At 39.3% G+C, this 23983-nt stretch overlaps 1 protein-coding gene across 1 annotated transcript in view; it reads right to left on the reverse strand.

Moving 5' to 3' along the window:
• ABLIM1 (actin binding LIM protein 1) overlaps nucleotides 1-23983 on the reverse strand; it is a 147525-nt gene that overhangs the window by 67858 nt on the left and 55684 nt on the right. The window contains exons 5-6 of the mRNA XM_067300285.1: nucleotides 8616-8742; nucleotides 7325-7418 (exon numbers count right to left, since the gene is read on the reverse strand). Of these exons, the coding sequence (XP_067156386.1) occupies nucleotides 7325-7418; nucleotides 8616-8742 (221 nt within the window). The remainder of the gene's footprint in view (nucleotides 1-7324; nucleotides 7419-8615; nucleotides 8743-23983) is intronic.

Consider the following 23983-nt stretch of genomic DNA (forward strand, 5'->3'; position numbering starts at 1 on the left):
TTACAAGAAGGGATGTGCAGACAGTTTATATTCTCACTGAACCAGCTCTCATAGTGAGTGTCTCTGACTGCACATAGCCTTAGCCTCACTCCTCCTCTGCTCCTACCGACTTGCCAGCACCCACCCACCCACCAAAACAAGCAGATAGTCCTCCCTGTGCCTGCAACACGCTCTAGCAGTAACGGGCCAACCCATTCTGAGAAAAGCAAAGGGGGAAGAACACCGACCCGCGCAGGAACAGCACCGCTTCTCAGCGCTTGTAGGTCATAACTTGATGGTGACACAACTCAGAACATATCTCCCTCAGGGAGAGGTGTTTGCCGAGTCTGAAATCAGCACTCTGTCTCTGGAAGTCATTAAATATTACTTCCACAGCTTCTGAAGAATTTATGCAGCCCCCCGGGTGTTAGTCTGGTTTTGTCAGAAACACTTCCTTACACTGAGATTGTATTCTCCTCCGGTTCAGGTTAACGCAGGAAGAGTGCTGGGGCTGCTTCTCACGCTGGTTCATATATCCCTTTATATTGTCAGTACATTCTGGCTAAGATCATGCCTCAGACAAATTCTAGGAATATTTGATGAATTTACAGTGGGCCCTGTAAACTGACTCTAGTTGATCTTTCTACAGGTATAATGACAAGAGGTACCATAACCAGAAGAAACTGTGGTCTACAATATTGATAACTAAGAGGGCAAACACAGAGCAAACAATCACAGCAATGTGCTTCTGCTGTTTTCTTATCACTCACCTGTATCATTTAGGCTACCTGTTTATGTTTTCCATTTATTACAAAAGCAGTAAAATTGAATACAAACAAAGCAAATCACAGAGCTCACAAGGCATGCGCTAAACTCCACTGCTTCTCATCACTATGCTGTGTAGCATTTTTCCTCTGCATTTTTATGTTGTTGTGTGATGATGACTGCTGACTGGGAGATGCTAGCTGAAAGCAAATTCCCCCCCCATGCCTATAAGACACCCAAACTAGTAGATCTCTGGTGCCATGAAAACAGAATGGTAATACACACTTCAGAGTTTTTATTTGTAACAACTTTAACACACCACCAAAAACTAACCCTTTTGGATCCATCGTATCATCTATCTTTCCTCTCCATTTATCAATTTCTACATTTATAAAAGTGTTTATTATTTTAAACCACCTCAACCTGTATTACTAGTAGAGGTTGTATCATGAACATCCAGTAAATGAGATGCTCTGTGATATTTCCTGCATAACCACTATGAAAACAGCCCTGACAAATATTAAATTCAGCAGGAGGAAAGAGAATACATGTTAGCCTTTCATTTAGCATTTCTGAAAGGAATTAAAATAAATCTGTGTTTAAAGAGATTCTCTACACAACTCTTCAATCTAGAAAGCATACTTATATAAGGACACAGGACCAGAGGCATGAAAGTACTGAAGTACCTAAGTATCTGTATGTATCTTTGCAGAGAGGGTGATGTTTTCATGTGAGCTACGAGCTCAAGTCTTGTTTTAAAATAAAGATTTAAATTTTAAATAAAATTTTAGATTTTAATTTTTTAAAATCTAAAATAAATGACTTATGCACATAGGCTACTGAGTTTCCCCAAAAATCAATGTACTGAAGCATCTGAATACCAATATCCACATCAGCAATGTTGCTTGCATGGTTAAATTTTGACAGAAGCACACCCTTGGACAACATATCTTAAGCAGGCATTATTCTTTTACATCATTTACACTTTGTATGAGAAACAGCAATGTTGTTAGTGCTATTTATTTGTTTCCTTGTTTCCTTATACAACCATAGCAGCTATCTTTGAGGGTTTTTTATTATTTTTGTATTTACTTCTAATTTCTGAAGTCTAAGTGTCTCAGAATTGGTGTCTCTCTGAATTAGGTACAGCACAGATGAGACATCTTGAAATTCTGTCACATTATAATAAGACCATCTTCAAGTACTAAACTTCCTCCTCATTAAAGATAACCTCTTAACTATACTCCTCTTTAAAATGAGGGGAAGCTCAGCATAAATAATATTATCAAAAGCAGTCAGAACTTGATCTTGCAGGCTGAAGTCAAAGGAGCCGTCTGGTTCCCTCACATCTCTCTTTTCAGGTCCATCTGTTAAAATGGCATTATGCCACTACTTACAAGGTGGTGTGCAAATTTCAACAGCGCACAGGAAACAAATACAGAGTAGCCAGCACCCCATCAAAACAGGAACTCAAGCTATGCATGGCCAGGGTAAACCACATGATGCCTTTTTATTTGCCAATCAAACAAGCAGTATTTTAGAAGCCAGGTGGTTGAGGGATTTGTTAGTAGATATATACATCTTGATCTTTAGATCACTGGATCAAATCATGGTCAGATCAGCAGTAGCCAAAAAGCCAGTCTGGCACTGGAGTGAAAACTGTAAGACCTGCATGTTATTCCCAGACTTTCTGTATTGTTTCATTCAAATGATTCACCTGTTTGTGCCTTGGTGTTTTCTTTCTGCCAAACTGAAAGACTACTACTTAGGACTTTTGTAAAACACTTTACATAAGCAGGGATGAAATGCATACATAGAGGCATGATCCACCATTCTCTGAGGTCAATGGAAAGCTTCTCATTGACTGAACACATTTTAAACTAAGTCCTGGAGGAATAATTATTATTTTGTATTATATCCATTTTAGATAAACATGATTTAGGCCATCACTTTTCAAAAAGCTAAATATATGCTGAACTTTACTCAGATATGTAGTTACAGATAGCTACACAGAAATTGCATGATTAGAATCAACCGGGCATCTTTCAATAGGCAAGTCTTAAAGCTGTGAAAGCAACAGCTTAGGGGAAAGTCTATGTGTCAGTTCACATCCCCATTGTACCATTATTGTCTGATAAGAAAAGTTGCTCACTGGAGTTAACAGGAAATGACTAACTTCTCATAAATAATGGTTCCTTTCTGCTGGAGAAACCCAAGGAAGAACACTGACCTCTGTTGCCTTGACAACAGTCTCCTGAAATACTCAAGTACTGAAGTATCCTGAACACTCAAGAAAGTTGCAAGATCTATTTCCCACTGGACATTTATCACATTTACTATGTTGGCATGCAGGTTTATCTATCATCTGTGACCATTTGTCACAGAAAGTTATGTACAAAACAATACATGAGAAATATCCGAGCTGACTTAAATGCACGTGGTGTTTCTCTTTCATACATTTAAGGCTATTGAAATTCGTCACATCTATAGCCTAGAAAAAAAAATTCATTCTTTAAGAGATTCTATGGTATGAAAATATTAGTAAAGTAAGTGCTGTTTGTTCTAGCAAAGCATTTCAAAACTGACCAAAGAGATCATTTCTACAGGATGGCTGGAGAAATTCCATCCCCTCAAGGTTTCTCAGCTTTTTTCTCAACTTAAACTTTGGCCTTTCTGCAAAGCTTGCTGGGGCTGCTTATGAGGGGCACAGAGTAGCTACCTTCTGAGATGAGGATGCTCAGGCCCAAATCAAACTTCTTCAGTGTTGGATGTCTTTGTCACTGGCTGCTCAATGTAGAGCACTGAAGGCCTGATTTTTCATTTGCCAAGCAATACCAATACACTAAAATTAACAGGAGCTGCAAACCAGCAAAATTTCAAAATATTTCAAATTTCCTTTAAAAAATTAACTCCTTACTGAAAAAATATTTACCACCAGCCTCCATGAACAAAACTAAGCTTCATGTTTTCATTCTCTTTGGTTTTCCTGGTTTTCCATAAACTGTCCCAGATAAAACAAGAATTAGCGGAAAATTAAGCAGCACCACAAGGGCATACTCCCTATTATTTCTGATCCATTAGAGGGAAATGTTTGTATACAATGAATTACATACTTTCCTCCAATCTCTTCTAATCTATCCAATCTCTTCAGATGGGATGAAATAGTGAATTATGTCCTGACATAACAAATTCTTTTACTGACAAATAAAATGAAAGCTATGGATTAGTGAATTTACTAATATTATTTCTATTAATGAAGACAAAATACAATGTGTACTTTTTCACCGGATATTAGGCGGAGCTCTGGCTGGTCAGTGATGACATAACCTCTGCTTAGACTATTCCTATAATTGTGCTACTTCACACCAAGAATGTGGTTTATTTTCCCAAGAGACACAGTGGGACAAGGGACAACTCACATTATATGAATTGCCAAAAAATATCCAGCTTTCCCAAAGAAACACTGCTTAAGAAAACAAAGGGGGAAAATAGTAACCCTCCTGCGAGGGTCTCAAGATTCATCTAAATCGCATACTTCAGGGGTACTGAAAGGTTGACTGTGATTCCCTGTACAGGCTAAAACGACTGTTAACTGTCCTGCCTCTGAAGTGTTTGCAGCACTGCACGGACTGTGGCATTCTATTCTGTTAACTCTCTTCTCGGTTCTGTGGCTGCTTCTGATCTCTCATCTCCTTCCTTACTAGAGGATTCATGTCTGCTCTGACCCCACCCTTTAAACTACATTTTCTGCTCCAAAGGGACGGACATGTTGACACATGATTTTCTCAACCTAGGTTTCCACTTATTAGCTACTTTATTCTAACATAGAGGCATTAACATTGCCCTTTTTTGAACTGTGCATCTCTGACAGTGTAAAAGGTTTCTAGGAGGAGCCCAAGGTTCTGACAGTCCTCTAATTATTGAATGTTAGTCGCTCAACTTCATCATTTAAGCATCTTTTTCAAGTGCTACCTAACGACAGGCAGTGCTTGAATGTCTCTCCTGCATCTGGTATCTGGAGAATTCATGGACTATCCAGGATGCTAAAATATACCATAGTTCAGTTAAAACCAATCTCCGAACGGCCTCCTTGACAATACAGTACTAATTTTCAGGTGAAGGTCTCCAAGGACTTGTCCAGTCTGCACCTTGCAGACAGCAGTCAGCCTTCAAATATCATTTAAACAGATCAGGAAAGAGATGCAATATATGAGTAATTCAACTCCTACAGGCTTTATAGCTTTGTCTTAGTTGCATATTGAGACCTAGTGCTGCCCTCTACTGTATTATTACGGGTTGTGCCTCTGATATTCAATGAGAGCCACAAATAATATTCAAGCAAAAATTTCTACAGTCTTGCCCTGAAATTAGCATGATTAATATTCCCATGTATTTATAAGACCATTCAAAGAGTCTCTTTCTATTTCACTGATATATTCTGATTCTGCAGGGGCTAGGCCAAATGGAAAAATCTTTATCTAACTTATTTCCTCTGATTTTGACCCTTACAAGAGGTAGATCCTTGCAAGAGGTATACACCTGTTTCATTTCTATGTTTTGGCAAAATGTTGTCTTTTCTTTTGATAATAAATACCCATCAGAAGAGGAAAAAAACATGGGGTGAGAAACCAGCCTCAGAGGCCAAAACAACTGTGCATCAAAGTTCTGTCTTGGACACAAAGACAGACTCTGACAACCTGAATTTTAGCTTAGGTTATGATGGACAGCTGAGCCCCAGTTCAATTGAACTAATTTCTTCTTAGTCTCAGATCATTCAGTTATGAAAGGATACAGCTCAAGATCGTTCCAAATTAACAAGAGTGCAGCCTTTCTGTATTCACAGCCACTGCTCAAAAGACTCTACTCCGAATAGAAATAGCTCATTTCTTATCAGATCTCCATAGTCTCCAGTAACTCTTTTATCATTTTCATCTCCATGCCTCTGAACAGACTGCATTGCTTGTAGGCTTTAGCACTTATCATGTGCGTTTAATATAATACAATAACAGCAGGAATAGCATCTAAAGTCTTTTTAGAATTATTTTATGTTTCCTGATCTCAAAAATCCAATTACTGCTCTCCTATAGTGCTTCCCATCCCAACTATGCATCACCAATACATGGTACTAAACTGAAAAACTCATCAGTAGATGGAGTAGATAAGGAGATGAAGCAGACCACTAGATAAAAGCCAGGCATGCAGTCTTCCTACTTTAGGGAAAATCCAGACTTTTCTCACTAATTATCTATGTGGGTCTCTGAAAGAATTAGATATACACTGCAAAGGAGGCAGACTAAAAGCCTGGCTAAATGAAAAATTGTACTTCCTATCAGTAGAAGCAGTGACAAGTGCTCTGGGTGTCCAAATGTGTTTTTAGTCACTCATTTGTTGGCTACCATCTTGGCTAATATCCTGGATACAGAACCAGAGGAGCCGCCAGAGCTAAAAAACACAAGCTGTTACCACTTGACGACAAATATAAAACTTCTCAAATGAGACAGTCTTATATTTGTAGGCAATGGTGCACAGAGAAGAGAATCTGTAATACACACTCACTAGTGGATTCCAGGTGCTTTTATCTCTGTAACACTATAAGGTCTATTTTCTATTATTCACTAGAACAGGACATCCTGTTTCTTCAAAAAATACATCTGTAGCTGAAGTTCTTCCTGCTTCTCCGTTTCTGTCACAAGCTTTATTGTGTAAAGTTTTTTTTTTCAGGCAAGGTGAAATATTAAACGTTACTAAAGCTGGAACCAAGCCATACAGTCTGGCTCCAGACCTGAGCCCAAAGCTCAGGTTCTTTCCATGGAACACAATTTTGTATGTGGAAAGGAGATAACAGTTTTGCTTCTCATATCTCAATGATAATGGGACAAGGAGGTCCTCTGCATTTTTGCCCTTTTTCCATTTCTATGATGATCCATGCACAGTTCAAGGATCCCAGAACAAAGGGGAACTAGTCACAGCCATGGGAGATGGAGATCAGTGCTGACAACAAAAGACACACAACTCTAAAGATTTGTCCAGACTCAATAAGAAGAATGAGGATCCAAACAAACAATCAACTGAACAGACAGTTCAGACATTTTCCGTTTGTGCCTTCTCGTTTCTGAACATATTATTTCCCTCTCAAGCACATTTCTCCCTGTCACCTTCTCAGCATCATTCATATCATCTGGCCTCATTTGAGAAGAGAAGTCTAATATTACTAACTCCTCTTCATGGCTATACAACTAAGAATATTTATGGTTACGAAGGTGATTCTGACACTCAAATTACTTCTATAAATGTATCAAATCTAGCACAGAGTCAGAAATACAACAGACTTTGCACATCAACATTAAAAGGAAAAATAATAGAAACCACAAATCCTTAGAAACTAGTGCAATTTATTCTCTACCACATACTTCTACCCGTCACTTGAGCTAAAACACTGAAAATATTTCTGAAAATTAGCAATTTTGTTCTAAAATCAACAGTAAAACTCTCCTGTGAGAACTTTTGAATTCTCTGCAGTTGCATGAGGACATAATAGGACATGGCCCAATTCTTCAGCTCCAGTTTGCAAAATACCTACCTCTAGGACTTTCCCAGTGATGAACTGGTGACATGCTTCACATTTGACTCCAAAAAGAACCTGATAGTCCTTTTCACAATAAGGAGCACCATCTCTGAAAAAGAAAATCCATAAAATACAAATAACCTTTTAATAAACATGTTACAGCATGACTTGTGCTCTTCCCTTGTCTTCTGTCTGGAACACCTACCAACAGCATGGGGCAAATGGGAAAGAATTCCAGGGAACTTTTGTGTAGAAGAAGAAAGAAGAAAGAAAAAAAATCATATTCTCATCAGTGCTTCCTAAAATTATTCCTTAAAATGCCATCAAGGAAATGCATTCAGCACAAACCACTGGAGTAAATCTCATTCATTAGAACTGACTCTCTATAGCTATAGATGGTGTAATTCCAGGGAAATCAGTGGAACTATGTCTGTGGGGATGAGTGGAGATCAGGGTCTTTATGATAGGCATATATTTTCTGTTCACTTCAGTAAATAAATTTTCGGTAGTCTGCAAGGAGCAAAAGCAGTCACTTTTAACTCTAAGGTTATGGATTTTTTTTGGTATGAATGAGAAACACGTAAGTAGAAACACTGTAGTCAGCTTAGAGAATTTCTCAGGCACCAACACAGAAGTTCTTTTGAGAAAACATAGATGCTAAAGTTTTTTATTTATATTGTATCCACTACTGCACTTAATGACAGGTTTGTGAAACAGACTCTGTTTCCCTACATTTTCTCCTTCTTATATATTTGAAACAGACACTGTAGCTTCATTCCCCCTATTTTATTGTTAAAACACTTTTCCCCATTCTCCTCCTCCACACCTCCTTATGCTCAAAACTCTCTTCTCTAGTTTCTTATCTGGAGATGAGAAACAGGTCAATCACATTGTCATGTTTACTCCATTCTCTAGCAGAGGCAAGCAATGGACAGGTTGCTACTTTTTTCTCAAGATCACAACTTGGAAAGCAAAGTAATTAGAGAAAATGGCACAAAGCTGTATGTGGGCAACACAGGAAACATATGCAAGAATTCATCCAACCCTTTGTAGGGTCATGGAGATATACCCCTTTCATACTGGTATTAAATATGGCCTCCTACTGGTAAACATCACCTTTCACTAACTCTTTTCACTTACCCCTATTTCCCAACTCAGAGCACGGATGTTGGTGTATACATAAAGGTGGTGAAAACAGGATTTCCAAAGGGGAACTTTGCTGCAAGCTTTTCCCCCTTGGCAACAAGAACTCATGCAACTATGCCTTCCAGGACAAGATGACAGAAGAGATGCAGAGGCTACTTACTTGCTGATGTATTCCCCTGTAAGGACCTTCCCACAGGCCTTGCACTTAAAGCATCCCAGGTGCCACTGCCTATCCAGAGCTAGCAATGCTTGTCCATTTTTTATATCTCTTCCACAGCCAGCACAATCTGCAAATAAACAGACATGTATTTGTTGTCAGTTACTTGCTTCATTAATCCTCACTAACCACCTACCAATTGGTAACCAGAAGGGAGAATTACACAGCAATGCGAAGATGTGTCTTGCTTCCCTCAGACACTTCACAGGTCCTGTACGAAGATTCAGTCTTCACCATCGCAGACATAATCAGCAGAGGAGGTAAAGTCCTTCTTCTGTTTTTTATACTGTTTATGATTGAAAGATTGCCTAGCACTCTGCTGAAACTTTAGAATGTGTTAGGAACGAACTACATAAACCATCACTCAAAAGCGTACCTATCTTCAAATGGAATCAGTGTTTTCCTCTTTTTGCTCTCAGCAAGATCTTGATTGCTTAAGGGACATTACATAAGTAGGCCTGGATGAGCATCATCAGGAGCACCCTGGCTGCCATCCTCTTCAGGCACCGCATTTCCCCGTTGGGTGGCAGCAGAGCCCTACCTGTTCACCCGGTTCATGGGCGTTGGCCCATCACAACCCTGGATTGGGGGAGAGACCATTTTTACAGCTAGGGCCCAAAGCAAGGGTGGCAGTAGTAAGACAGCAGTAAATGCTGTATGACAGGCTATATTCTCCCCCACCTGCAGGTGTGGAAAACAGCAGTTCTCATGGTTTCTAACAGGCATAAAGACTCTCACTCTGGGTAATCAATGCTCACTTTTCCCTGTGATTTTGAAAGACCCTTTGATGGTAGAAATCAAACCTAAAGCCTGGAACATTGAATGCCCTCTGTCTCAGAGGATGTCACAGTGTCTTATGTCACATCAGAAACCTCTGGCTCAGCCCCAAGCTCCTGTTCCTCTCCATTCAAATATCAAATACTCAGAGATTTCCTGGTAAAGGGCAATTCAATACACGGTAAGATCTGAAGAGACTGATGTGGGGGCCAGCACTGAACTGTAGGCTTCTGCTACGACTTCTGTGTCCAGCCTCTGGGGATAGAGGAACTGTGGGAAGCAAAGGCCTGGAAAACTAGTGAGGCAGAAAGGGAACACTCACAAACTGAGGCAGACAGGAAAGCCACAGACCAGACAGCTAAAACAAAGTGCTAAATTCCTCCCGATCTTACTATCCCCAAACTCCTTTGGTGAATGTAACATCCTCTCCACATTCCTCCAACATCAACCAAAGACCAGCAGGAACAGCGCAATCAAAGCAGTTCAAGCCCAGTCACCAGGGAAAGGAACATCATGGCTTCACTGCTGAAGTTCACTGAACAGGTACAGCCCGAAAACCCTCTCCTCCTCATGGTTTTACAGCCCAGGTAACACCATACCTTGCAAAAATCTAGTTCAAGTTTATTATCACAAGGACAATGACAGGACAGTCAAGCCCTCTGATGCTAAGGCAAGCTTTTCATTTGCTGGATAACAGGCCAAGACAAGTCCCAAATATATACTGTGCATTCCTGCTATCCAGGTCACCATTTGCAGCATGTCTCTCTTTTGGTCAGCACATTTTTTCTCCCTAATCCCTTAAAAAAGAGCCTGAAAGCCTGTTTATGGTACCCTGTGGTAAAATGCATGTCACAGCCTGATGACGTGACTTGGAGTTTCAAAGCAACCCCGAGATGTCTTAATACCAGGATGACTTTGCTCTAGAGGACAAATGTAACAAATTGAAATCATGAATGACAAGGACGGACAGCATGTAATGGATCCCTCTGCTCTTCTGTGCCAGCTCAAGGCTTTGTGCCACCCTGCAAGGATAGCAAACGCTGGAACCAATCACCCAGGGAGGCTCTGGAATTTCCAGCACGGGGCTGAGGCAAACATCTGTCAGGATGGCTTGGGTACACTGATCTTGCCTTTGGTTTTGGGGGGATGCTACACCATCTCTTCAGGTCCCTTCCAGCCTGAGTTTTTTTATGCTCGTTCTGAAACCATGCAATTTACCTATTGTGACAACAAATGGGATCTTTCCTCCAATCGCAGTGGGAGCAGCTTTAAACAGCACTCATTTCTCAGCTTCTTAACAATAATGCTTCTCTCTAGTGCCAGCTTCCACATTTCCTGACCTGGGTCATGCTAGACTGTGCTACACTCACTGTTACAACAATCCTTCCAAAGTTTCTACAGTGCTTTCCATGTTGCTTTTAGCTTTATCCAGGAAATTTCTGTAAAGCTGAAATTTCTCAGATACAGAACCAAAAAAGAGATTTTTTAAGCACTTTGGTTTCTAATTGAATTTCTGAAGTAAAGTCAGAATAGAAGATTGTCCTTACACCAAAGGTCCACCTGGTCCAGTATCTTTGTCTTTGACTGATGTCAAAAGCAGATGCACAGAGGAAATAGGAATCCATGAAGTATCTCTACCTGTTTACTTGCTTCTTACAAGCCAAAGGTGGTGGTTCTGGACTGACCACTCTGGTGCTTGTGTGTTATACAGGGAGTTGATAACATGCATGAGTTCCTCTATAGCAGCAATGACTTTTACTTATTCTTTCTGGGGTTTCCTGAAGAGTTTTGCAAAAGTAAACATCATCATCTCCATTCTGCTAATGTCACAGACATGGTGAATGTCTAAAATCAAAGTAAGCCAATAGTCCAGTATTGTCTTATTATGCTAAGATGGCTTTTAACTAAATCTGGCTTTTCCTCTGGCAAAACCATCAGGTATATGCATAAAAAGCTAGTAATTATCATTATATTCTTCCTAAAATAGAAAGCAGAAAAGGCTGGGCTAAGAAAAGAAGACCATTTGTTCACCCAAAATCCACAAATAAAAGTCTTTTAAGTTCTCAGGCTTACATGACACATATTAAAGCTTTTGGCTAAATTTCATCAGCACACACCATATACAGGAAGGATCTTAATATCACACTAAGCATGATCTGCACCAACCCAAGCTGGTGAATAGAAAAATAGAACAGCAAGTGCTGGAAATACAAGGGCTGCAAGGTAAGATTGGCAGTTCACAACCATATGCAAGAGCAAATTTGTGTACACAAAAACCTGAAAACCCTCCCCAAAAATCTGGTGTAATGGTTCCTACCATTCCTACCTCTGGCTACACAGCTGGGTCTAACACTCTGCACCCCTAGTCACTGCAGCTCTCTTTTACTGTCTTTATTTTTGTCATAAAATCCATTCTTCCCTACTCCTATTCATTGCATGGCCACACATTCAGCTGTGCCAGCATAATGAAGGAGAGAAGTGCAGTGCAGTGTACTAGTTAAAATGCATGACTGGCCAGTCCTATATGCACATATGATGTAAAGAAAAGCATACCACAAAAACATTGACTATGTGGAATTATTTTTGAGCTGAAGGAAGACTGGAAACCTTAGATTAGACAGGCACTAATTCTTATAAAAAATGTAAAGCAATGCATGTTAACATGTTTTGTGGCCATGCCCAGAATTTCAGCTGTATGGAAGCCATTTCTCAGTGAAAGCACTGGAGTATGACTTCAGTAACGACCCAATCAGAAGAAAGTTAATATATTTCTAGAAATACCAGAAAAACAACATGCTCCACCAAAATCCATCCTAAAATGCATCCTAAATGGAAAAAAATGAGATTGCATCCGGGAAAACTGGCATACAGTAACCTTACCCAATGCATAGCCTCCCTGGGCAGCTTGTGACACCAGCAGCTGCAGTTCCCTCCCTCGTAGCTTCCACAAACAATGCCAAGTTGCTCAGATATTTTGCAGAAAATTTGAATTCACCCTCTCTCTGAACAGCATTAGCTGACAGCATCATTTCTTAGCCCAGCAGAAGCTTCTTGCAGTTCTCTGCCTGATATGCTTAACATATCTGTTGTGTCTTTCATGCACTGAAAGCCTGACTAGGCCTGCTCAATCTGCAGATATATCCTAACGTATATAAGCTATTGCTCTGGAATAAAATAGCCCAAAAGGGTGTCATATTTGATGTGTCCAGATAACAAAAGCAAATGCCAATAAGGACAAAGGGCTGTAACTGAATGTGGAGTCAGCCAGCCCAAAAGCTGGAAAGCGTGGGGGGTAGGACAACAGAAAGTAGCATGAAATTGTAATATTATGTACGATTAAGTTCTCCAGCCTCCAAGCACCTCAGGTAGCCTCACTAGAAGATGAAGGCCAGGATGAGCCACCATCCACAACACCTTGCTTGCAATGATGCCGAGAGAAAAAGCATTTCCATTTTTAGCATCTGTATCACCCCAAAGATCCAGGAGTGAAACATCCTGCACAGCAACCCAGTCGTCACTGCCTAAATGAAGCGGTGGATTTTCCTCCTTTGCCTCCCTCCCCCCCTTCCAACCAATAGCAGAGAGCTCTCCCACTGCCTGATCACATCGCAGGCACCGGGGCTCTGAGCCGCTACAGCTGTATTAACTCTAAGCACGCTGCATACGACTTTACCCACTCGCATTTGGGTTACTTTGAAAATTTCCTAGCAAGTTTATCTTTATCCTCACACTCTCTACTCACCCCACATAACTATGAGAGAGGAATCATCCCCACCTGCTTTTGTCCTAATGAATATAATTACACAAACCATTTGCAGGGAGTTTTTACATGAACTTACCAAACCTGATCTGTACAGGGGTCTGAACTGAGATAACAGCAGTCTGGCTTTACGATGCATAATTAAGTCACCAAAAAGTTGCTTTTAATCCTGATGGTCCTTGGTAGCACATGTCTAGATAGACTCTGAAGCTGCCCCAACCCCTACAGATCACAGGAGTAGTACTCTTTTGTACTGCTTTTGTTATTGTTCCCCTTTCTGTACAAATACAAATATATTAGTTATATGAAGACACAGCATCAGCAGGCTTCTGCCCTGAAACAGGTAAAAGAGGGCAAAACAGTGGGCATTTTTTTTGGAAAATGAAACAAACAAGTTTTAATTGGATTCGCACATAAATATGTTATCAAAGATATTCAGACCTAAAGAGCAGACACAGATCTGGTTCAGCAAGGTATTCAAGTGCACATATGACTTCAAGCACATAAATGGCTCTAGTGAAGGCCATGAGGCCAGTCAGGCTTAAAATTACACATATGTTTTAAAAATTTTGCTGGACTGCATCTATGATAAACAGGGATTTTGTGGTGAAGAAAGGGTCAAAAGATACCACTGAAATCAAGGTCAGCAAATCTTTAATTGTAAATGACTCCCAGCCACCTAGAAAAAGCACTTATAACCCAATAGTGTTTCTGTGGCAATTTGAAGGTTGAGCAATTATCCTTTCTCATACAGCTAGGAAGATCACAGATAAATTTTTCTTGATCACCCTTTAACCACAAGACAATGCCATTTAAAACCCTGTTTTAAAATTAAAAGTTTTGATGTTATCATGCAGGCTTTTCCAGCTCATCAAGATATTTTTGTCAAAAGCTAAAAATACACACTGATTTCATCTGATACAGTACATAAAATGCTTTCAAAGTTTAAGCCATAATCATTTGATTGTTATGGCAGCAGCAAGTTCCAGAAGATCAGAGTATGCCATACAATATTTGGATTGTTAGATCCAGGATTTAGATCCGAGTACATTTCTCAATTTTGCAATCAAATCTGCTGCCACAGACACTTCCTCTTTGCCAATGCAAGGGGAGGCAATATTTGTCAGAACTAAATACACTGTTGCCTTCTTGCTACAGGCAAAACAAAGCCATGCTGGCTGCCTTGTGCTCCTGAATAATGTAACAATAAGAGGCTGGGCACACACAGTGGAGGAAACTAGATTTCTCAAGGGAAGTGGAGTACAGCTTTGGAAGTTTATTATAAATGGCAAGTTGAGAAAAATGATAATTTCAAAATAAGTATTAAAAGACCTCAATAAAATTCTTTTAGTTGATTAAATATGGATTCAAATCACAAATACCACAAACTAGCACTATTTGCTTGTAACACAAGTCTGCACTAACAAGCATCTCTGAGTGCCTAGCAATGGCTTGACTTTTAAAGAAATTGGTTAATATACATGGAAATATAATGCAAAGCCATTTATTTGAAGGAATCAATTTGTAGGAATATCTTGGATGTATCATTACTGTAAATACCTCTTTCCTTATTTGATGTTGTAATTTAATTTGGTTTGCAAGGATGAATGCTCTTCCGATTATAGCATCCACATGCCTTTTTTTTTTTTTTTTTTTTTAAATCAGAGTCATTTAAGCAGTTTCTTAATAATCAGTGCTACAAGTCACTAAGCCAAACCTGCAAGGTCTTACTGTAAGAGCAACCTGGGAGATCAGTGGAACACCTCTGATTGCTCAAGATCTCTGTGGCCGGGACCCAGCTACTCTATCATGGAATATCTAGTTCTCCTTGGCCACTGAAGAGCAATGCTGTAGCCAGTAACAGGCATGGATGAGGTAAAGGACACCACAGCAGTGCTACAACACATGTACACAATATCATAATGATTAGAAGCTCAATCTATTGGAGCATCTATAATGATAATCATGGCTCACTGCAGGACCCAGCCCAGCCCCTTTGTGCTTTTGGGCCCTCCCCTCATATCCTCTCCCACCCATCTCCTTAAGGGTGGTACTACTAGCAAGGTCTTGCTCTGGCAGCTGGGGTAGCCTGAAAGCAGGCCACAGCCATCATCCTTACTTCTTGCTATCAGCACTCCCTCCTCAATCCAGCCAAAATGCCAAAGAAAAGCTGCTGTGCCCATAAGGGTTAATGCACTCTGGGAAAGGAGTAGATGAGGACTGGGGCTGTGCTGTGGTAAGGGGTTTCATACCCCTGAGGAATGAGGGAGATAAGGGATTCCCATGATCCAACATCACCTTTGCATCTGTTTTCATCAGTGACAAGCTTCAGCCTCCCATAAAGACCAAATTGGCTGGAGAAAGAGAAGTTATTGTGAGAGAAACAGGCATAAAGAATCCATAGCCTACCCACAGCTACCTCAGACTGCACCAAGCCTTGTTCGAAAGGCTCATCAGTGTCACAAAATATCCAAACAGTGGCACCGATTACTACTAGCTGAGGCTAGTCTTTACCCTGTTATCTCTTTTACCACACTTCAGCACGCACATAACTCCAGCTGAATTTAATTCACAGTTCCAACTCACTGTACCCAAGTGAGCTGCACAGTTTGCAAATGAGCTTCACTGCCTAATGCCCAGCTCATGGAGAGTACATTCTGTGTCTCTTCATTTGCAGACTATTTTGGGTCATTTTCCATTGTTACTCTTGGAGAACAAGTAATTCAAACAGCGTACAATCTCCAACAATAGGAATGAAACACATGGCAATTTTTAGGAAGGTTTTTATGCCCTGATAACCAACAGCAAACTAAGGTCTACCTAAAAACTAATTCACTCTTCACATTCTTCTTAAGTGATCTCTGGTTCCTGACTTATTGCCTGGCAGGCTTTCTGAACACCACAGTTCCCAAATCCTCCTGTCTCTGGGGAACTTTTCCTATATCTGCATGTACAACACTGGTGATGTCTCTTAATGCAACATCCCTTTATTGAGTGAATGCTTGCACTTCCCCCAGAACTTTCTTTGGGATGATCTTCTGATTAGTCCTTTGCTGGTAAAACCAAAGGAAATGGAAAATTTTTGAATCAAAGTTTAAGATAAGGTTATGCCTACACAAATAATAGCAGATGTTTACTATATTTACTCAATTCACAATTGTTTCTGCCCTGTTTACATACACCATAAGAATATATATAAGAATAAATGGGTATACTGGACTGAAAACACTCTCCTGCAAAACAGTCTTTTTAGTGAAGGAATGTTTTCTGATGGAAAACCAGTAAGTCGAAACTTCCTGCCCTGCCACAACTGTATAAAGACTTCTCAACACAGTTGCTCTCTGTCTTCTGTCACCCAAAGTTAGCCTGTACACCTCGAAAGTTAGCTTTATACACCTCAGTAGAAGAATCTAAGACAATTTATAAAGCAGCAGTGAAAACACCAATCCTTATAAAATAAGAAATAGCTGAGTAAATGGAGAGTACTCAAGTAATTTAGTCATAGTTATGAAGCGTAAGTGGTGACTAAAATTAATCCAAGAAAGCTGCTCAAACGATGCAAATGCATCCAAAATTTCAAAGACTCTTGAAAAGAACAGATCTTCCTACATTCATCATAAAAATGGGACATCAAAGTAAGTCAATGGAAGGATTTACCAAGGGAAGAGCAGAGTATTCTTCAGCCATAATCAATGCACCAGATCATACTGGCTCTTGCCAGAACACAACTATGCTTGAAATTTGCATCATTTATCTGAATTTAGAACTATTTTTTTGCACTTTTCTTATTTTTAAAAGGTGGGGTGTGTGAGTAAAATTTTAGACCCACTGTATTCTCAATATATGAAGTCATAAAGGTGGTTGTACTGCAAGATTATTACAATCAAATTTAAATTAAAATAAGGAGTATTAAATACTGATATTTTAAAATCAAGGAGTTCAGTTAAAATTTTAAATTTTAATTAAATCAAAGTTAAGCATCCAAATGGGATCTAAAAACACAGAAAGTAAACTTGCTCTCTCCTTTTCCAATCTATGAACAAAATCAGGTATAAGAACTACCACTTCTAACATCTTTAAGGACATGGTAATCCAAAGTAAGCAGTTTTATAAGCTACAGACCCTTGACAAATCACGAGTTCCAAAATTAAAATATATTTTAATGCTTTCACTTTCTTCATAGCAGATTTCAGGTAGCTTCTGAAAAAAAATTTTTTTAATCCACAATGCCATTTTTATGCATTCTAAATGAACTTCAATTTCCATTCAAATGGAGCTTGACATAAATCATGAGCAAAACCACTAATTACATAAAAATACAGATGTTATGCAGAGCTATATTAGTTTAAATATGTATCAATACGGAGGACTCTCGTACTTATCAAAAGCATAGTGCCAAATTATGTTATACCAATTAATTAGCCTTCTCTGTAGGAAAATAATGAAAAATACATATGTAAGGCAGGTTACAATCAATTATTTTAATCAAGGTTTTCTGGCTTCCTAGTTAAACCATGATTAAAATCAGTGATTTAAATCACAGCATTTGAAACCAGTCCACAACAATGTCTGTGATACGTCCCAATTACAAAAATAAAAATAAAAATAAATATCTATAGGACTACATGACCCACCCCCCCATGAAGTCCCAAAGATCCTCAGCTGAATCTCCAGCACCTAAACACAGATATCGAGGCCTGGATGCTACAGCAAGATTTGTGCATTTCTTTACCTTTAACAGATAAGCCAGGAATGACAAAACAAGAAAATGTGTGTTATGACATACACACACAAAAAATTAATTCCTTAAGCTCCAAAACTATAATCAGAATTTAAAAAACTGATTTACTGATTTAAAAATTCATGTTTAAAACCCAGTTTTTTGAGCCTTTCGAAGTTTCCCAGCGCATTCATGGATAATTCTGAGTGTGTGTCTCTGGAGGCAGAATTGCGCTCTGTGACTTACACTAAGGCCTATTCACATCTATGCCAAGTATTTGTACAATATCTATATATATTATGTATCTTTGACACACAGTAAGTAATTGTTAGATATTTCCTAATAGTGAGCTCAAAATCATGTGTTGGATGTTGCTTAATGTCTCTTTAAGCCAAAAATCACTGTGGATAGCTTGCTTACAAATAGTCACACTACTCTTCCCCTTTGGTTTCTGTGTTTTCCCTACAGACTTGAGGGAGTTTTCAGACTGCTCAGAAAAAGACGCTAAAGAAGAAAATAATGGAAATTGAGTCAAACATGACTAAACAGTAACAAGTCCTAGCTGCAGAATTTTTACAAGAACCATGATGAAAAGGAACTTTGCATCCATTTTATTCACCCTGCTAACTTCTTGTGAAGAAGTCTGCGATGTCCATAAATCACTTCAGACATTTTTCTGATTACCAGTGAGAATCACCTCCATATCTAATGAAAGAACAGTTACGTCCTGAGCATAAGATTGCATTATTAACAGTTAGAGAGCCTTTAAGAGAGGACTATGAAGCAAATCTGCTTGTTCTTGATTTCGCTGCTTTGTTGTTTCAAAAGCAGCTCCCCCAAATCTCCCCCCCCCAGCAGTTTTCTGGGCAGTGAGAGAAGATTCTGATTCTAAATTTTCCTGTTCACCTTTTTCTTCAATTGATAGTCAGTTCGGCTCTTCTTCAGTTTTACCACAAGCTTTGTTGGAAGTTTCAGATATTTACTGGGAGCTTTACTGTATCTTATTTGAAGAGATAAGGATATTGAGTAATTAACAAAGATATCTTCTCCCACAAGCTCATTAAGCATTAAGCTTATTATTTATATCACAATAGAGCTAAGATCCCCAGTTGTGAGCCAGAATGCCATTCTGTTAGGCTCTGCACAGAGAGGCATAAAAGAAGAAAGCATCTGTCCCAGAGAACTTGCATTCTTTGAAGCAGAACATAATGTACAAAGCAGACAAGGGCAAACGTACAAAACAGTATTGTGAAATCTCCCCAGGGAAGCCGGCTGCTCGGGGAACAGCTGCACCAAAGATTATTTACGCACACGTAACACTGGGCATTTGGGAAATTTTGGGCCACATCTTGTCTGTGCTGTAACCTTCTTAACTCCCAGCAGAGACCATCACAAAGGAAGGGACTGAGCATGTCTTCTCTGTGCTTCTTTCCAAACAGTTTTCCTGGATATTTCAGCATTTGTGGGACACAAGTACCTATTTCACTGAAGTAGAGGAAACTAAGAAAGTCTCCATCCTCATGTTAAAAAATTATGCATTTTCCAAAAGAAAACTCTTGCTAGATGATTGCAATGCTTCAGTCTCTTTTGAATAGGGACTTTTTTTTTATCCACCTAGAAAGCCTGCTTTTCATTTGAAATGCAATTTCTCAGTTAGTTCAGGCTCTTCACTAAAATGACCCAACTTTTCAGAAGAAAAGGTGATCAGCACTAATTAAAACTTCCTTACAAGTAACCACACAAGGAATGAAGAGAGAAAGAGCTAAATCTCAGGCAGAGAAATAACACAACGTTCTTACTGAAGTGCTTTCGAGTGGAAGTGCTGAAGTGGAATACCAAAGAGGAAAACTCTTTGAGGAAAAGGGAAACCTAAAACTGTGTTCAAAGACACACAGTCTCTCCAGGCTTTCAAGGAAGATCTCTGAGCCAGAAGACTGCAGGTTCAAGCTCCACCAGTGCAAACTGAGGGCACCTCCTCCCGTGCCTGCCTCGAGGGTGGGGAATCGCTCTACGGCTGCTTCGCTGTCAGATGGACTTTTCACTTACTCTCTTGTGCATTCAAGTAGAAATTCAAGCCGGCATGGTCCTTTTTAAAAATCAAGGTCTGACTAAACTAGGCTTTTTATTTTCAAATATCCACACCAGTTCACTTTTCAGCAGCCCTAGTGAGAATTCACTGACAAAACGTCCCAATGGAGAACCCACAAGAGGGTAAAAGCCTGTCGCTGTGGCCCCTTTACTTGCCTCTGCTTCACACACTAATACTAATAGAAACGCAAGGACAGTGCTTACCCTTGGTCTCCACTCCACTCGGCCGTTTTGTAAATGAAGCTGTTTGAGACGTTTGAGGCTGAACAGACATATTATAAAGCCAAATACTACCCTTTCAGAGGTACCTTGCCCTCTCAGGGGTGAAGAACAAAGATTCGGGTAGACTTCAGGTGCTTGAATTTCTCCTTACACAAGTTAAAATCACTCAAATTTTCTAGTTTTTATAATGACTTTATCACCAGTAGATAAGACTCAGGTAGTAATACAGTGCTTAGGACTGCATTATCTACGCACTATACCGTCTTCAGTTTGCTTATAACCACAAATTACTGGTAAGCTTGGGCAGTGTTACTATTTTAGTTTACTGGTAGAGAACAGATCCTTGAGACTGAAGTACCTACACCAATACACAAAACACGTACGACAGAACAGGAAGCCACACTCAGATTTCCCAGGTCTAAGCGAGAGCTGTAACCACTAAATAATCACTCCTCTGACAACACGGAAACAGTAAACCATGAATGCCCCGAATGACAGACAATAACAAAAAAAATTGGAAGTTTGAGGCACTCTTTCTGACTCTAAATTACAGCATGTTTTTAGAAAAAAGGTACAATTTGGAGATTTTGAAAGATACCCTTCAAAAAGAGTCCATTGGATACGTGCTCAAAAATACTGGGGGAGGGTGAAATGAGGCTGTCATAGATGGAACAGAGACGTGATAGAGGAGATCTTAATTTAAAAAATGAAACAAAAAAAGCACAGCATCCATCGTCCAGCAGCCAAGCACACAGGTTACAAGCTTGTCTAAAATTTACAAATAATAGATGCCTACACAACCGCTTGTCTGAAAAGACAGTATGAACCGTAATAAACACAGATGTGTTAGCATCTAGCTAGCACACAGCGAAGAGCAAAGAGAGCTTAAGACAGTCAAAGCAAGCAATCATGATGTTATTTAATAAACCTGACATTGTTCAAAACTCAGACTAATGAACCAGATACATTATTCACATTACACTTTTACTGTGACCAAGAAAAATAACTTTCCTATCTTTGACAGGATCTTAAAAACCCTGAATAATCCAAGCCATTGATATTGGACTTGTCATCTTCCAAAATCTTCACTTTTCTCTGGTTTGACTTTTAAATACCACCCACTTGTCCCCTGCACTGGGGATGCTCTACATCCATCCTGGTCATTTTGCTTTATAGATCACATCTCATTTATCAAGCTACCATATGAAATAAAACAGAAACAAGAACACCACCCATTTCATGTCTACAAAGCTATTTACAGGCATTTTAGCCTTAGATTTCTCACTGACTTCAATGAAAATCCTAAAGCTAATGCACCTAGCTCATCCAGCAGTGTCTAAGGAGTAGGGATAACTGAATTATGAATTATTACTCTGCAGCCTCTGCATATTGAAAAGGGTTGTCTTACAAAATTAGAATAAAAAGGCACTGACTGAAATGTTTGCTTAAAAAATAATCTGTAAAACTATTCCAGGTAATGTATGTGGAGTGAAAGAAATATTTTAATAACATAAATAAGGTAAAGGAGTATCATGGACCCAACTAATATTAAACAAAAAAGGGAAATAAATTATTCAGTATTTTTTCTTCTGAATTTCACGGGTGTGCACAAGGAAAGAGTGCAACAAAAAATATTCAGGTTCATGTTATGCAAAGTGTTTAACCCCTGTATTAAGAGGCATTTGATTTTCCTTTAAATCATCCAAGAAAAGTTGTCAACAAGCCTCCTATTTATTTAAAGTAACAGAGATGAGAATACTGTATGTCAATATTAAGGCAGACAACAAACATCTCTAGTGGGTACAAGGCTTCCTTTCACACTATATTAATAAACCAAACCTGATATACTTTAGTCTATCAAATTTCCTCACCTCCAACTTTCTTTGTTTTAAGGAAAGCTTCCTCCAGTAATCTACATGAAAGTAAACACGGGAAACTGAGAGCAATATATGACATAAAAAAGATGCGTAGTATGAATGAGATTCTCTCCTAAATGAACTTGCATTAAAAAACACCTTTTCAAAGAAGGGCAAAGCCGTTAGAAAAGATTGATGTGTCTGATTCAGTCAGCAGGAGAGAAGTGAAAGCAATATGGAACAACTTACACTAATTAAAATGTACTCTTCAGTGCCAGCAAGAAAGACTTTGCAGTATTTAAGTCAACTTTTGCACAAAGCTAAAGCAGCAGCTGCTTTATCTTTGAAGACGCTCTGTTAAAGAGGATGCTTCATTAGCTTCATTCGTCTGAACTTATAAACACATGCCGGTCCCACCTTCATTTTTTTGTTTTGGGGAGTTTTGTTTCAGAATGACCAGAAACTCCATACTGTATCTACCTACAAGTAGCTGTCCACAAAAGAACAGTATACAAATGACAGGTACTTGCAGATTTCTAATTAGTGCACAGTAAACTGTTAAAAGCAGGAGCTTTCTTGTTCTGTATATTGGTAAGGCAATTTGCCCAACAGAACCCAATTCTGATCAAAACATCTTGGCACAAATAGCAGATTAAATTATGCATTAAAACCTACATTATCTATGGCTTCAGTCTGGAACCTAAGAAGCAATTCTAGCAGAGACTAAGGCTATAAAGCAGTGACTCTTGATTTTTTGCTTGACGACTAACATACAAACTTAACTTATCATTTCCTAGGGGACAATATGCCACCTCGAGTCACATATCAGGAAAGAGGCCACGGTGCTGGATGAGCCTGCCACTGAGAACCAGGTCTGATGTGATCCAGACACTTCCATCATGGAACAACGCTATTTCAGGAACAAGTGCTGTGACATGCTTAATAAAACAGTATCAATGTCCAATGTCAATGAATTGTCCAAGGTCCCTATGCCTTGCAGTTCCTCACTGATTATGCCCCCAAAATATTAGTAATTCAAACTAATTGGATTTCTACATCATTCTCTTGTCTCAAAATGATCCTCTGGGTGCCTGAAGTACCTGACAGATCTCTCTGTTGGTTTGTATGTCTTCAAAGACTTTTTAGAGATTTCTAGATTCTTCCTTAACTGATCAGGCCTGTGCATTTTCAGCTCCAAATCCATAATTATAGCAGAATAGTATCATCCAGCAGACATGAAGGTATGATATCCAGAAAAATGGTTTTCCTTTCTCACTTCACTACATGTCTGATTACATGTTCTCAGTCAATTCAGATAACCTGAGCTTCACTTGACTCATCCACAGAGCACAAACATTATCTGACTTTGCCTTTACATTGCACTCTTTAATCCTAGGTTCTCAAAGCTAAGTACCAGTAGAAAACATGGGTGGAAAACTACTTAGTGTCACAAGGAAATCTGGAACCATTTTGAATTTTCAAACTATACTGGGTAAGTCATTATAGATTACAAGAAGCATTGAGCACAAACTGAAACACAGGAAGTTCCACCTGAATCTAAGGGAAAATTTTTTTTTACCATGAAGGTGACTGAGCACTGGAACAGGTTGCCTAGAGATGTTGTGGAGATCCTTGGAGATATTTAAAAGCCATCTGGACAGGGTCCTGGGTAGCCTACTCTAGGTAACCCTGCTTGAGCAGGAGGGTTGGTCCCTTCCAACCTCAACTGTTCTGTGATTCTGTGAAATTAGAGTGCTAAGGATAATCCAGAAAAGTCAGAAAAGGATCAGAAATTTCAAAAGATTTTAAAACTACCACAGGCAGAGATGAGTGCCCAATGTGAACCAGTAACTAAAAAGTTACCTTTTAAAAGCACTAAAACTCAACA

This window comes from Apteryx mantelli, chromosome 7 (assembly GCF_036417845.1).
Source record: "Apteryx mantelli isolate bAptMan1 chromosome 7, bAptMan1.hap1, whole genome shotgun sequence".
Taxonomy (NCBI): Eukaryota; Metazoa; Chordata; class Aves; order Apterygiformes; family Apterygidae; genus Apteryx; species Apteryx mantelli.